This window comes from Bufo bufo, chromosome 9, assembly GCF_905171765.1.
Source record: "Bufo bufo chromosome 9, aBufBuf1.1, whole genome shotgun sequence".
NCBI lineage: Eukaryota > Metazoa > Chordata > Amphibia > Anura > Bufonidae > Bufo > Bufo bufo.
The window spans coordinates 34,330,761-34,342,787 of NC_053397.1; the positions used below are offsets into that span (position 1 = coordinate 34,330,761).

The following is a 12,027-nucleotide window of genomic DNA, read 5'->3' on the forward strand; positions in this document are numbered from 1 at the left end:
CCTCCTCAAATTTTGTCGCAGATTTTCACACTTTGCATTACAAAAGGTGAAATCCTTTCTGAAAATCTGCTAAATTTCCACCCGTAGAGCAGGCCCTGGATTTCGTCCAGATTTTTTCCAATACCTAGAAAACCCCATCTGCGTGTGTTCTTCTGTAAGTTGTCGCACACCATAAAAATCTTCGACAATTTTGCCACTTGACCATATAAGTTTGCAACCCAACCAATCAGGTCATAACTTTAGGAAAGAGGGGTGGGGGGCGCTCCCCTTTAATTTTCACAGGATTCTCACAAATCTAATAAAAAAAATGGGTTGCGCTGGATTTTTTAGAAAAATTCATCCCACCCCACAGCGGTACATGTGAAAAGATCTATAGGCACCTGCTTTCCGCCACTCTGGTCCCTGCCTATCGGCTTCTGCACGGATAGGGTCACACGCGCCAATGACTGGCCTCAGCAGTGACACGAGTCATGTCACCTTTAGGGTATGTATACACGCACAATGGATTTTCTGCACAGATTTTCATGCGGAGATCATAATACAGTACCAGCAAAGTTGATGCGATTTTTTATTTTTTTACACGTTGCAAATTGCGTACGTGCGGAAATTGATCTCCACTGCAGCTTTTAAAATCTGTGGCACGTCAATTTCTTGTGCAGCTGATGTGATGCGGTTTTTTCTCATAGACCCTAATAGGGGTGTTCAAATACACAGCAAATCGGACAATTTGATTTGGATTTTGCGGCATTTCCACACCAAAAACCGCGATAAAGAATGTGGATTTATGTGCGGTGTTTCTCGGTTTTCACGTGGATTTTCCGCATACAAATCCGCACAGCGTACATTCGCAGTATGCTCACAGCAGTGCGGTTTAGACAGTTTTATTTTTTTTATGCGGTTTTCGCGGATTTGCCATAGATCTCTCCCTCTCCATTGTGCAGATTTCACCCTTTGCAATCAGTTCTGGATATTGAAATCCGCTCCGCAGGTCAATTTCCACTTGGAAAATAAATCTCATCCGCTTAGTTGGTACTGTATCATGCTGCGGACTTTCAGCTCGTAATACGCACAGTGTGAATATACCCTTAAAGGGAAACCTGATGGCTCCCGGCAGTGTCGGACTGGGGTGCCTAGGGCTTACCAGTGAAATTTATTTTGGGGGCCAACTGTACGGATACATTCAAATATTACCTGCTCACACAGCAGCAAGATGCTACCGGATGATTGAATATAGGGGTCCCTGCAGCAACTTTGAGAAGGTAGGTCCTGGGAAGAAGAGGACACTGGTAGCGTTCCTCTATACCCTGAAGTCATCTCAGCTCTGATCGTGTCTATAATAATAAACTGGTAAGTTTTTCTTTAAAAATCTATAAAGTTTTTATATGAACATCGGCTGGTTGAGGTGTTGTACATTGAATATATGTCTGTAGTGCAGTAAGTCTACTGTGTTATGTGCCACTTGTGCAGGGGGTGGGGGACTAGGGACCCACCTTGCTCAGGGGCCCACCGGGGGATTCACCTGTAACCCTGTGGGCCAGTCCGAGCCTGGTTCCTGGTGTTCACGGCGGAGGGGAACACGAAGACTTTTGATCCTGGACAACCAAAAACGTAACATTTCAAAACAGTCAGCGTATTTTACATTTAGAAAGAATATATGTCATTTACCTCGTGTTTTTCTAGTAAATTGGTGTCTTTTTAATATAAGAAAACCCCAGGGGCATTAATTACCGCATTATGACTTGAGAATGAAAATAATTTCATTGTAAATTCTTACCATTTCATTTTTACCAATTATTGAAAGGAGTGCTGATCCATTATGATAATGTTTCGGTAAGCGGATTATAAAGAAAGGGCGCCGTTTCACAGTTTTTGCATTTGCAGTAACCACGAGGAACACGCCGGCGGGGGAGTCCCTTTAAGGTGTTATGAGTTGTTAAGAGTTTGTCGTGATGCCAGTTGCATTTCAGCAACGAGGGACGGAGTCTCCCTAAGTAGATGGAGATAGTGATACCCAGGTGTAGGAATGCCAGAGTGGTTTAAGGGTTGCCTATAATGTCCCTTTAGGTGTGGCTGTGCACTTGTCACGGTGCTCCGACCTGGATACACTGGAACCCCAGACGTGGTCATCCGCAGCTGGGCAACTAAGATGAATAGTTGGTGAAGGAATAATTAAAGAAATGAAGTCCAGACTTAATATAACATAACATTGAACAGCAGCTTTACTTAAATAAACTTGTATCAGGCAACAATCTTCCAACTTTATCTTGGTCACCAGCAAGCTTTGGCATGAATTCTGGCAGGCAAACAAACTCAGCTCTGTTACACCAACTGCTCTCTAGCTCTGCTGTGCTGTCAGGATTAAATATAAACTTTTCCTTTCTGCTGTACTTAACTTGCTGTACTCTCACTCTGTCTTTATCTTTATCTTTATCTTTATCTTTATCCAGGGAACCTTTCCTCCTGGCTTCTCTGAGGCTCTTTTCTCTTGTTCCAGCAGAGCTGATGATGCTCTGCTGGCCTAGGCAGGGCTCGCCCAGAAGGGATGAGCTCTCTTCAGCACAACCTCCCTCTTGCAGGGGGTCCTCTCAACACCACCTCTCCCCTAGAAGGGGAGGCTAGACTGACTTTCACTAACTAAACTCCTTCCTCTAAAGAGAGAGCTAGAATGGAAAGAAAAGCTCCATTCCAGGTAAACTAGCTCTGCCATTACTGCCGCCATCTGCTTGTGAACCAGGCACATTACATATAAACGTAACAGTTACATAGAAATGAATACACACACATTTGCAGTATCAGGAGAAAAATGCATAGAATGATGTTGTGTCAACCATAGAAGATAGTGGAAAGGCGTAAAAGGTGATAATGCCACTCTGGGGCGTTACACATTTGAAAAACATGGCCTCCTTTCACCTCATTACCAATTGATATAGATATAAATGTATTAAAATAATAATTTTTTATTTTTATGTTATTTTATATCATTTAATTCACTAATTTACATGGCTGTTTTTTTTAATTGTCAAACAGGTAGCAGCCTAAAGGGGTTGGCAAGCTTTTACACACTTTTGGGCAGCGAAACCCCTTTCCTGCTGGACCTGTGGAGGGAGGCGTACTTACCTGCTCCCCACCACTTAGTTCCAGCTCCTTTAGTAAACCACTGTGTTCATTGCGCTCTGGTCCCAGCTCGTTAAACTCTGGACTGGACTGGGTCACATGTGCCGCTGCAGCCAGTAACTGCCGCTTGGGTGACTCATGACCACTGCAACCAGTCATTGGCTGCAGCAGCACATGTGAGCCCTGTCTGTTCATAAGTTTACAAGCTGGGACTGGAACGCAAACACATTGGTGAGGGGCTGCCCAAAAGTGCTTGAAAGCTAGACACCCCTTTTAAGGCCCCATGCACATTAGATTGTGGCCTGTCAAACGTGCTGATTTGGGCGGGGATAGACCACTAGTTAACGTATGGGGACCTCCCAACTGTCCTCCAAAATATGATGTTGGATCGGGCCAACTGAATGTTAACGTCCGATTCTTTTGGTTAGAGGTGTCTGGCAGCAGTTTCTTTAACCCCTTAGGGACGCATGACGTACCGGTACGGCATGTTTCCCGAGTCCTTAAGGACCCATGACGCACCGGCGGTTGCGGCGCGGCGGGGGTTAATTGTGACAGGATGCCCGCTGAAATCATTCAGCGGGCATCCTGTCACAACGCCGGGGGGGGGTCATGTGACCCCCCCATATCGGCGATCGCCGCAAACCGCCAGTCAATTCAGACCTGCGGTTTGCGGCTTTTACCTGCGGTTGCGGCGGTAGTCGGTGGTGCCATCGGGTCCCCATGCGGCTGTGGGGGGGACCCGATGGCATGGAAGGCAGCGCGATGTCTAAGGAAGGCATCGCGCTGCCTTCCGGTGAAGTAGCGGCATCCATGGGGTTAATAGAGGGAGGGGGCTCCCTCTCTCAACCATCAGGGCTGCTGCGATCGCAGCGCCCGATGGTTGCCATGGCAACCGGACGCTTTGCAAAGGCGTCCGGTTGCCATGGCAAAGGCGTCCGGTGCTGCCACCTACAGGGCATCTGATTGTATTATACTTTGCAATGCAAGAGCATTGCAAAGTATAGTACAACCATCAGCCCCACTGGATCTTCAAGATCCAAGAGGGAACTGATAAAAAAAAAAGTGAAAATAATAAAAGTAAAGATAAATAAATAAAAATGTAAAAAATAAGTTGCCTTTTCCTATAAAAAAAAACCAAAAAACCAAACAAAAACCACACATATTAGGTGTCACCGCGTCCGTAACGACCATCTATATAAATATATCACATCATCAACCTCGTCCAATAAACACCATAAAAAATAAAAACGGTGTAAAAAAATATGCTATTTTTGTCACCTTACATCACAAAAAGTGCAACACCAAGCGATCAAAAAGGCGTATATACCCCAAAATAGTACCAATCAAACCGTTACCTCATCCCGCAAAAAATGAGCCCATATTTAAGACAATCGCCCAAAAAATAAAAAAGCTATGGCTCTCAGACTATGGAGACACTAAAACATCATTTTTTTGGTTTCAGAAATGCTATTATTGTGTAAGGCCCCTTTCACACGGGCGAGTATTCCGCGCGGATGCGATGCGTGAGGTGAACGCATTGCACCCGCACTGAATACCGACCCATTCATTTCTATGGGGCTGTTCAGATGAGCGGTGATTTTAACCCATCACTTATGCGTTGCGTGAAAATCGCAGCAAGTGCGGATGTGGTGCAATTTTTACGCACGGTTGCTAGGAGACGATCGGGATGGAGACCCGATCATTATTATTTTCCCTTATAACATGGTTATAAGGGAAAATAATAGCATTCTGAATACAGAATGCAAAGTAAAATAGGGCTGGAGGGGTTAAAAAATAAATTAAAAAAAATTAACTCACCTTAGTCCACTTGATCGCGTAGCCCGGCATCTCCTTGTGTCTCCTTTGTTGAATAGGACCTGTGGTGAGCATTAAATACAGTTACAGGACCTTTGATGACGTCACTCCGGTCATCACATGGTACGTCACATGATCTTTTACCATGGTGATGGATCATGTGATGACTGGAGTGACGTCATCAAAGGTCCTAACAAAGGAGACAGAAGTAGATGCCGGTGTTCTATGAATAAACCTTAAGTTATAACCAAACCTTAAGTCAGCTGATTTAAGTGGGCTCGCCGGGGGTGTGTTCTTCGGCGCAAGCGCACTACGCCGAGACTGGTATTCAGCGCATGCGCAAACAAATGGAGGTCTGAAGAAACCTCTCTCATTCAGCCCTATTTACGGGGTTATGAGAGGCGCGGGGATCACACGGGCACGGGTGTATGAATAAACCTTAAAGGGTTTCTATCACTTCGTTTCACCTATTTAGCTTTCAGACACTAGCGATCCGCTAGTGTCTGCTTTATCTAACCATCCTAATATAAGAGCTTATTGTCCTGCCGTTTAGCTAAAAAAAGAACTTATATAGATATGCAAATGAGCCTCTAGGTGCTATGGGGGCGTGATTAGCACCTAGAGGCTCCGTCTACCTTAACAAACTGCCGCCGCCCAGCGCGTCCCTCCAGCCCGCCCATCTCCTCCGGAATGCGATGCTCCTCGTATTCGGCGCATGCGCAGTGAATGTCTGATCGCTTCCCTGCTCAGACATCTCCACTGCGCCTGCGCCGATGACATCATAGTGCTCAGAGGAACAGGCGCAGTGGAGATGTCTGAGCAGGGAAGCGGTCAGACATTCACTGCGCATGCGCCGAATACAGACGCGCACAAGGAGCATCGCATTCCGGAGGAGATGGGCGGGCTGGAGGGACGCGCTGGGCGGCGGCAGTTTGTTAAGGTAGACGGAGCCTCTAGGTGCTAATCACGCCCCCATAGCACCTAGAGGCTCATTTGCATATCTATATAAGTTCTTTTTTTAGCTAAACGGCAGGACAATAAGCTCTTATATTAGGATGGTTAGATAAAGCAGACACTAGCGGATCGCTAGTGTCTGAAAGCTAAATAGGTGAAACGAAGTGATAGAAACCCTTTGTCATTCAGCCCGACACTGACACTGCGCAAGTTCTGAAACTGACATTCTACTGTGTGTGTCTTAAATTTTAAAATTGCCGCTTAGCGCATGCGCGGTGTGTAACGCTAATTAACATATAATCATTTCATTAACATAATCAGTTATAGGGTGGCCGCGCAGTGTCAGCACGTGCCGCGCGTGCACGTGTAAAGTAAATCGGGCTGAATGACTTAAGGTTTATTCATACACCCGTGCCCGTGTGATCCCCGCGCCTCCCGCGCCTCTCATAACCCCGTGCCTCTTAAGTTTTCTTCATACCCACGTGCAATGTGAGCTCATAACCCCTTGCCACTTAAGGTTTCCTCATTAAGGTTTCCTCATACCCCCGTGCGATACGTGCCGCGCGTGCACGTGAAGTAAATAGGGCTGAATGAGAGTTAAGGTTTCTTCAGACCTCCGTTTGTGTGCACACCCCCGGCGAGCCCACTTAAATCAGCTGACTTAAGGTTTGGTTATAACTTAAGGTTTATTCATAGAACACCGGGCCGCGATCAAGTGGACTAAGGTGAGTTAAATTTTATTTTTATTTTTTTAACCCCTCCAGCGCTGTTTTACTTTGCATTCTGTATTCAGAATGCTATTATTTTCCCTTATAACCATGTTATAAGGGAAAATAATACAATCTACAGAACACCGATTCCAAGCCCGAACTTCTGTGGGTACCAAACATGCGCGATTTTTCTCACGCACATGCAAAACGCATTACAATGTTTTGCACTCGCGCGGAAAAATCGCAGGTGTTCCCGCAACGCACCCGCACATTTTCCCGCAACGCCTGTATGAAACCAGCCTTAAACTTAAATAAATAAGAAAAAGTATACATATTGGGTATTGCCATGTCTGTAACGATCTGCTCTATAAAACTGTCACATGACCTAACCCCTCAGATGAACGCTGTAAAAAAAAAAAAAAAAACTGTTCCAAAACAGCCAATTTTTTTGCCACCTTGCCCCATAAAGTGTAATAATGAATGATCAAAAAATCATATGTACCCAAAAATGGTACCAATAAAAACTTCAACTCTTTCTGCAAAAAACGAGCCCCTGCACAAGACGATCGGTAGAAAAATAAAAAACATATGGCGTTCAGAAAACCAATCCAGCAAAATCTGCCTTCCAAAAACCATACGGTGTTCCTTTCCTTCTGCGCCCTGCCGTGCGCCCTTACATCAGTTTACGACCACATGTGGGGTGTTTCTGTAAACCGCAGAATCTGAGTAATAAATATTGAGTTTTGTTTGGCTGTTAACCCTTAATGTGTTAAAGAAAAAAATGTAATAAAATAGAAAATCTGCTAAAAAAGTGAAATTTAGAAATTTCATCTCCATTTTCCTTTAATTCTTGTGGAACACCTAAAGGGTTAATAACGTTTGTAAAATTGGTTTTAAGTAACTTGAGGGGTGTAGTTTCTACAATCGGGTCATTTATGAGTAGAGATGAGCGAACTTCTGTTTTAAGTTCGGCGTCTAAAGTTCGGCTTCCGGTTAGCGGAGGATCCCGATATGAATTCCGAATTCCGTTGTGGTCCGTGGTAGCGGAATCAATAATGGTCATTATTGATTCCGCTACCACGGACCACAACGGAATTCGGAATCCATATCGGGATCCTCCGCTAACCGGAAGCCGAACTTTAGACGCCGAACTTAAAACAGAAGTTCGCTCATCTCTATTTATGAGGGGTTTCCACTATGTAAGCCCCACAAAGTGACTTCAGACCTGAGCTGGTCCTTTATTAAAAAGTGGGTTTTGGAAATTTTCTTAAAAATTTTAAGAATTGCTTCTAAACTTCTAAGCCTTGTAACGTCCTAAAAAAATAAAATAACATTTCCAAAATGATGCCAACATAAAGTAGACATATGGGGAATGTTATGTAATAAATATTTTATGAGGTATCACTTTCTGTTTTAGAAGCAGAGAAATTGAAATTTAGAAAATTGCTAATTTTTTAAAATTTTTGGTAAATTTGGGATTTTTTCATAAATAAAGGTGATATATATTGACTCAAATTTATGACTATCATGAAGTACAATGTGTCACGAGAAAACATTCTCAAAATGGCTTGGATAAGTAAAAGTGTTCCAAAGCTATTACCACATAAAGTGACGCATGTCAGATTTGTAAATTTTGACCTGGACACTGGGGCATCAATGACCTTTGGTCATTAAAAGGGTTAAAGTTATCAGCACTTAAAGTGACACTGGTCAGATTTGCAAAAAATGGCCAAGTCCTTAAGGTGAAATAGGGCTGAGTCCTTAAGGGGTTAACAACACATGCATGCTCGTCCGGAAAAAAAAAAGCATGCATGTGTATGGAGAAGGCAGTCAACCGCTCTTGAAGGTGTAGGGGCAATAAGTTCCCACAATGCACTGCTATTCCAAAACCGGAAACCCACAGACTTCAAAACCTAGCTTTAGTCCTGAATGGAGAAGAAAAGATCATGTAACTTAAAATCACTACATAATAAGTAAAAGCAAAGTAAAAGCAGGTGCCTCGTGTCATATAGGATTTCATTAGAGACCAAAGCTGTGACCTCTCTGATCAGGCCGGTTAGACACAGTATACTTTTTCATCAGGCTTTCCGAATGATCAGGATTAATTGTAATGTCAGAAAATAACTGAAGATGGAGTCTCCCTTTAAATTAGAAAAGAAAAAAGGAAAGAAAAAAAAACCCGATTACAATGGTGAGCCTGTGCTGGTGCGAGGCGTCTCCTGTTACCTACGATTCCAGCCTTGTTTACTGAATCCGTTTATTCTGATTTCAGGACGCTAGGAGCAGAAATTGCTCTTAATATACATAATTTGTGTGTGAATTCGATCAGGGCCCTGGGCTCCGATGAGCAAGTTGCTAAGTGGTTGCCCCTCGCACAAAATTATAAAATCATAGGAACCTACGCACAGACTGAACTAGGACATGGTAAGTCGTTATTCTTTGCAATCTAGCTGATGTTAGATCCTAGCAATAATATCTCTGCACATGTAGCAGAGCTGAATTTGTCATGTGCTTGACATACAGTAATTAAATCACAATCGATATGTGCTAGGCTCTTTTTACACCAGGAAGCAATGAACAAGCAGCAATCAATCATATACAAGTCAATTGGCGTTCGTTTTAAGGGGCATTTCACACAGTGAACCTGATGCAAAGGGAATGGGAGCGGAATGATCATTATTACGATCATTCGTCCCCCATTCAGCTTGCATATTGTCGGCAATATGCAAGCTAAATTTTTTTTTATTTATTATACGCACTTATATAGCGCTGACATATTCGGCAGTGCTTTACAGACATGAACATCATGCTGTCCTCAATGGGGCTCACAATCAAAATTCCCTATCGTAATGTCTTTTGAGTGTGGGGGGAAACCAGAGTACCCGGAGAAAACCCACACAAACACGGGGAGAACATACAAACTCCATGAAGATGTTGTCCTTGGTCAGATTCGAACCTAGGACCCCAGCGCTGCAAGGCACGGCGGATGAATGATCATAATAATGATCATTCCTCCCCTATTCACCTTGCATCAGGCTGTGTGAAAAGCCTCTTTAAAATGAGTGCCAATCAACTTGTATATCATCGATCAGCGCTTGTTTTCAAGTGGCTTTTCACATACCCTGAAGAAAGGCAAATGGGGAGGAATGATCGTAATAATGATCATTTATCCCTCATTCATCTTGCATATAGCTGGCAGCAAATCCCCTGGTTGTACAGGGTGATGTTTGTCAGGTGACTGTATCTTTCATGCGGTGGTTCATCAACCTGTATAACCAAGGGATTTACTGCAAACAATATGCAAGCTGACTGGAGGACGAATGATCGTAATAATTATCATTTCTCCCCTATTCACTTTGCTTGAGGCAGTGTTAAAAAAAAAAAGCCTCTTTAAAACGAGTGCTGACTTGTAGATCATCGATCTCGCTCGTATTAAAGGTGCTTTTCACATACCCTGAAGAAAAGTGATTGGGGAGGAATAATCATTACTACAATCATTTGTCCTGATCATTACTATGATCATTATTGCGATCATTTCTCCCCCATTCAGCTTGCATATTGTGGATGGCAAATCCCTTGGTTATACAGGATGACGTGCTGCCAAATGAAAGATGTGATCACCCAACAACCAAGTGTTTGCACCTTTTACATATGGCTGTATGTGGCACTGCTATGGTGTATCTGACCTGTACTTTATGGTATTTCTGTGTGGTACTACCGTACTATAAAACACCTTTGTACTACACATATATATGGCACGAAAATTGAGCCCCAGACTGATCGGCGCACTTGTACTGTATAGGGACACTGCTACTGGAGTACGTTTGCCACATGGTCTAAACCGTCTGCATATTTTATGTCTTTATGTTATGCATTTGCAGGATCATTTTTGCGGGGTTTAGAGACCACGGCCACGTTTGACCCTTCCACCCAGGAATTTATAATAGACACTCCCCAGATTACAGCAACAAAATGGTGGCCGGGAGATTGTAAGTCATACATTTATTTTTTTTTAACCATTTTGCGCTCCAATTTTTGATATATTATAAAACGTGACATAACGTCCTGTTATTTATGTATTTTTGATATGTGCAGTAGGAAAAACCAGCACTCATGCTGTGGTCCTAGCTCAGCTATATAGCAACGGAAATAAATACGGCATGCATCCATTCATAGTCCAGGTCCGAAGTCTTGAGGACCACTCTCCACTCCAAGGTAACAATCACTAGACTGTTTGTACGTGGACACCTGAACATGACCCATGCACTGTGTAAGCTTATCCGACATCTCATTTCCAAAAGTTATTTGCCGCTATAACAGCTTCTTAAATGCTATGTACACCTTTGGGGACAATTTTTTTTAAAAATTTAATTTTTAATTTTTTATGATTGTATTTTACGCCTTTTGGGGCTAAAAATCACTTTTTCAATAGCTCTTTATTAAAAATATTGAGCCGTTCTGTCACAAAGGGTAACTGTTTTTCTAGCTGTGTGCATCCTACTTTCACTTTGTGCCGGTCACCTAATAACCCTTAACTCTAAATCACTAAGAGGTCATAAACACTTATTTAAGCCACATTCTTATCAATAAGATAAGGATTGAGCTTTGATGAGTGTTTATAATGTCTGAGAGCAGAGATAAGGAGCCCATCAGCTCCCTGCCTGAAAGAGCAGAGAGAAAATTCAGATCCTGCTAGTAGAGAATCTCAGCTCTGTACAGAGAAAAGAACTCCATATTTTTAATAAATACTAATTGAAAAAAATGATTTTTAGCTCATAAGGAGTGCAATGCACTAATAAAAACAAATTGCCCCCAAAGGTGTACATGGCCTTTAAAACATGGATTCAAGTCCATTCAGTCCAAAGAGCAAAAGTGAGGTTGGACACTGATTTTGGGCACTTTTGCCTGGTTCACAGTTGGCGTCACCCTGACCGATGTAAACCTGGCTATAAAGCTAAGATAACTGCCGGCCTACAGATATCTGTCATGGCTCCCCCATATGCATGGAATAAATGATAGGGCATAATGAAATCCAATATGCCCAATCCTTCGTTCCCCGAATAGCAGGTAAAGGACAGGTTGTCCATTTCATGTAATACAGATAAAAGTCTTGGTCTCCATCTCCCCATACAATAACAATTCCAGAGCTACCTCCTAGAACTCCGCATTGTGCAGTTCCTCTGTCATTTTTGCAGGCAACGTATGCATAAATTAACTGCCGATTTTTACTATTCCCATTGTCAAAAGGGGCGTATTCCTACACAACAGCACTGACCAATCAGAGCTGACAGTGCCAAACTGTGGAGGGACAACACCCTACGGGATAGTAGCACCCAGTTGTTAGTGAAGTCATACATTTCCAGGAGGAATAACAGAAGAAAAGCACAATGCTGAGATCTAAGACAAGAATAATTTCTTATAGAATAAAAGCATT

General features: G+C 43.0%; 1 protein-coding gene across 1 annotated transcript in view; it reads left to right on the forward strand.

Annotated features, from left to right (window-relative positions):
• LOC120979106 (peroxisomal acyl-coenzyme A oxidase 2-like) overlaps positions 1-12,027 on the forward strand; it is a 69,085-nt gene that overhangs the window by 6,229 nt on the left and 50,829 nt on the right. Inside the window, exons 3-5 of the mRNA XM_040407649.1 lie at positions 8,866-9,017; positions 10,475-10,582; positions 10,689-10,808. Coding sequence (XP_040263583.1) covers positions 8,866-9,017; positions 10,475-10,582; positions 10,689-10,808 — 380 coding nt within the window. The remainder of the gene's footprint in view (positions 1-8,865; positions 9,018-10,474; positions 10,583-10,688; positions 10,809-12,027) is intronic.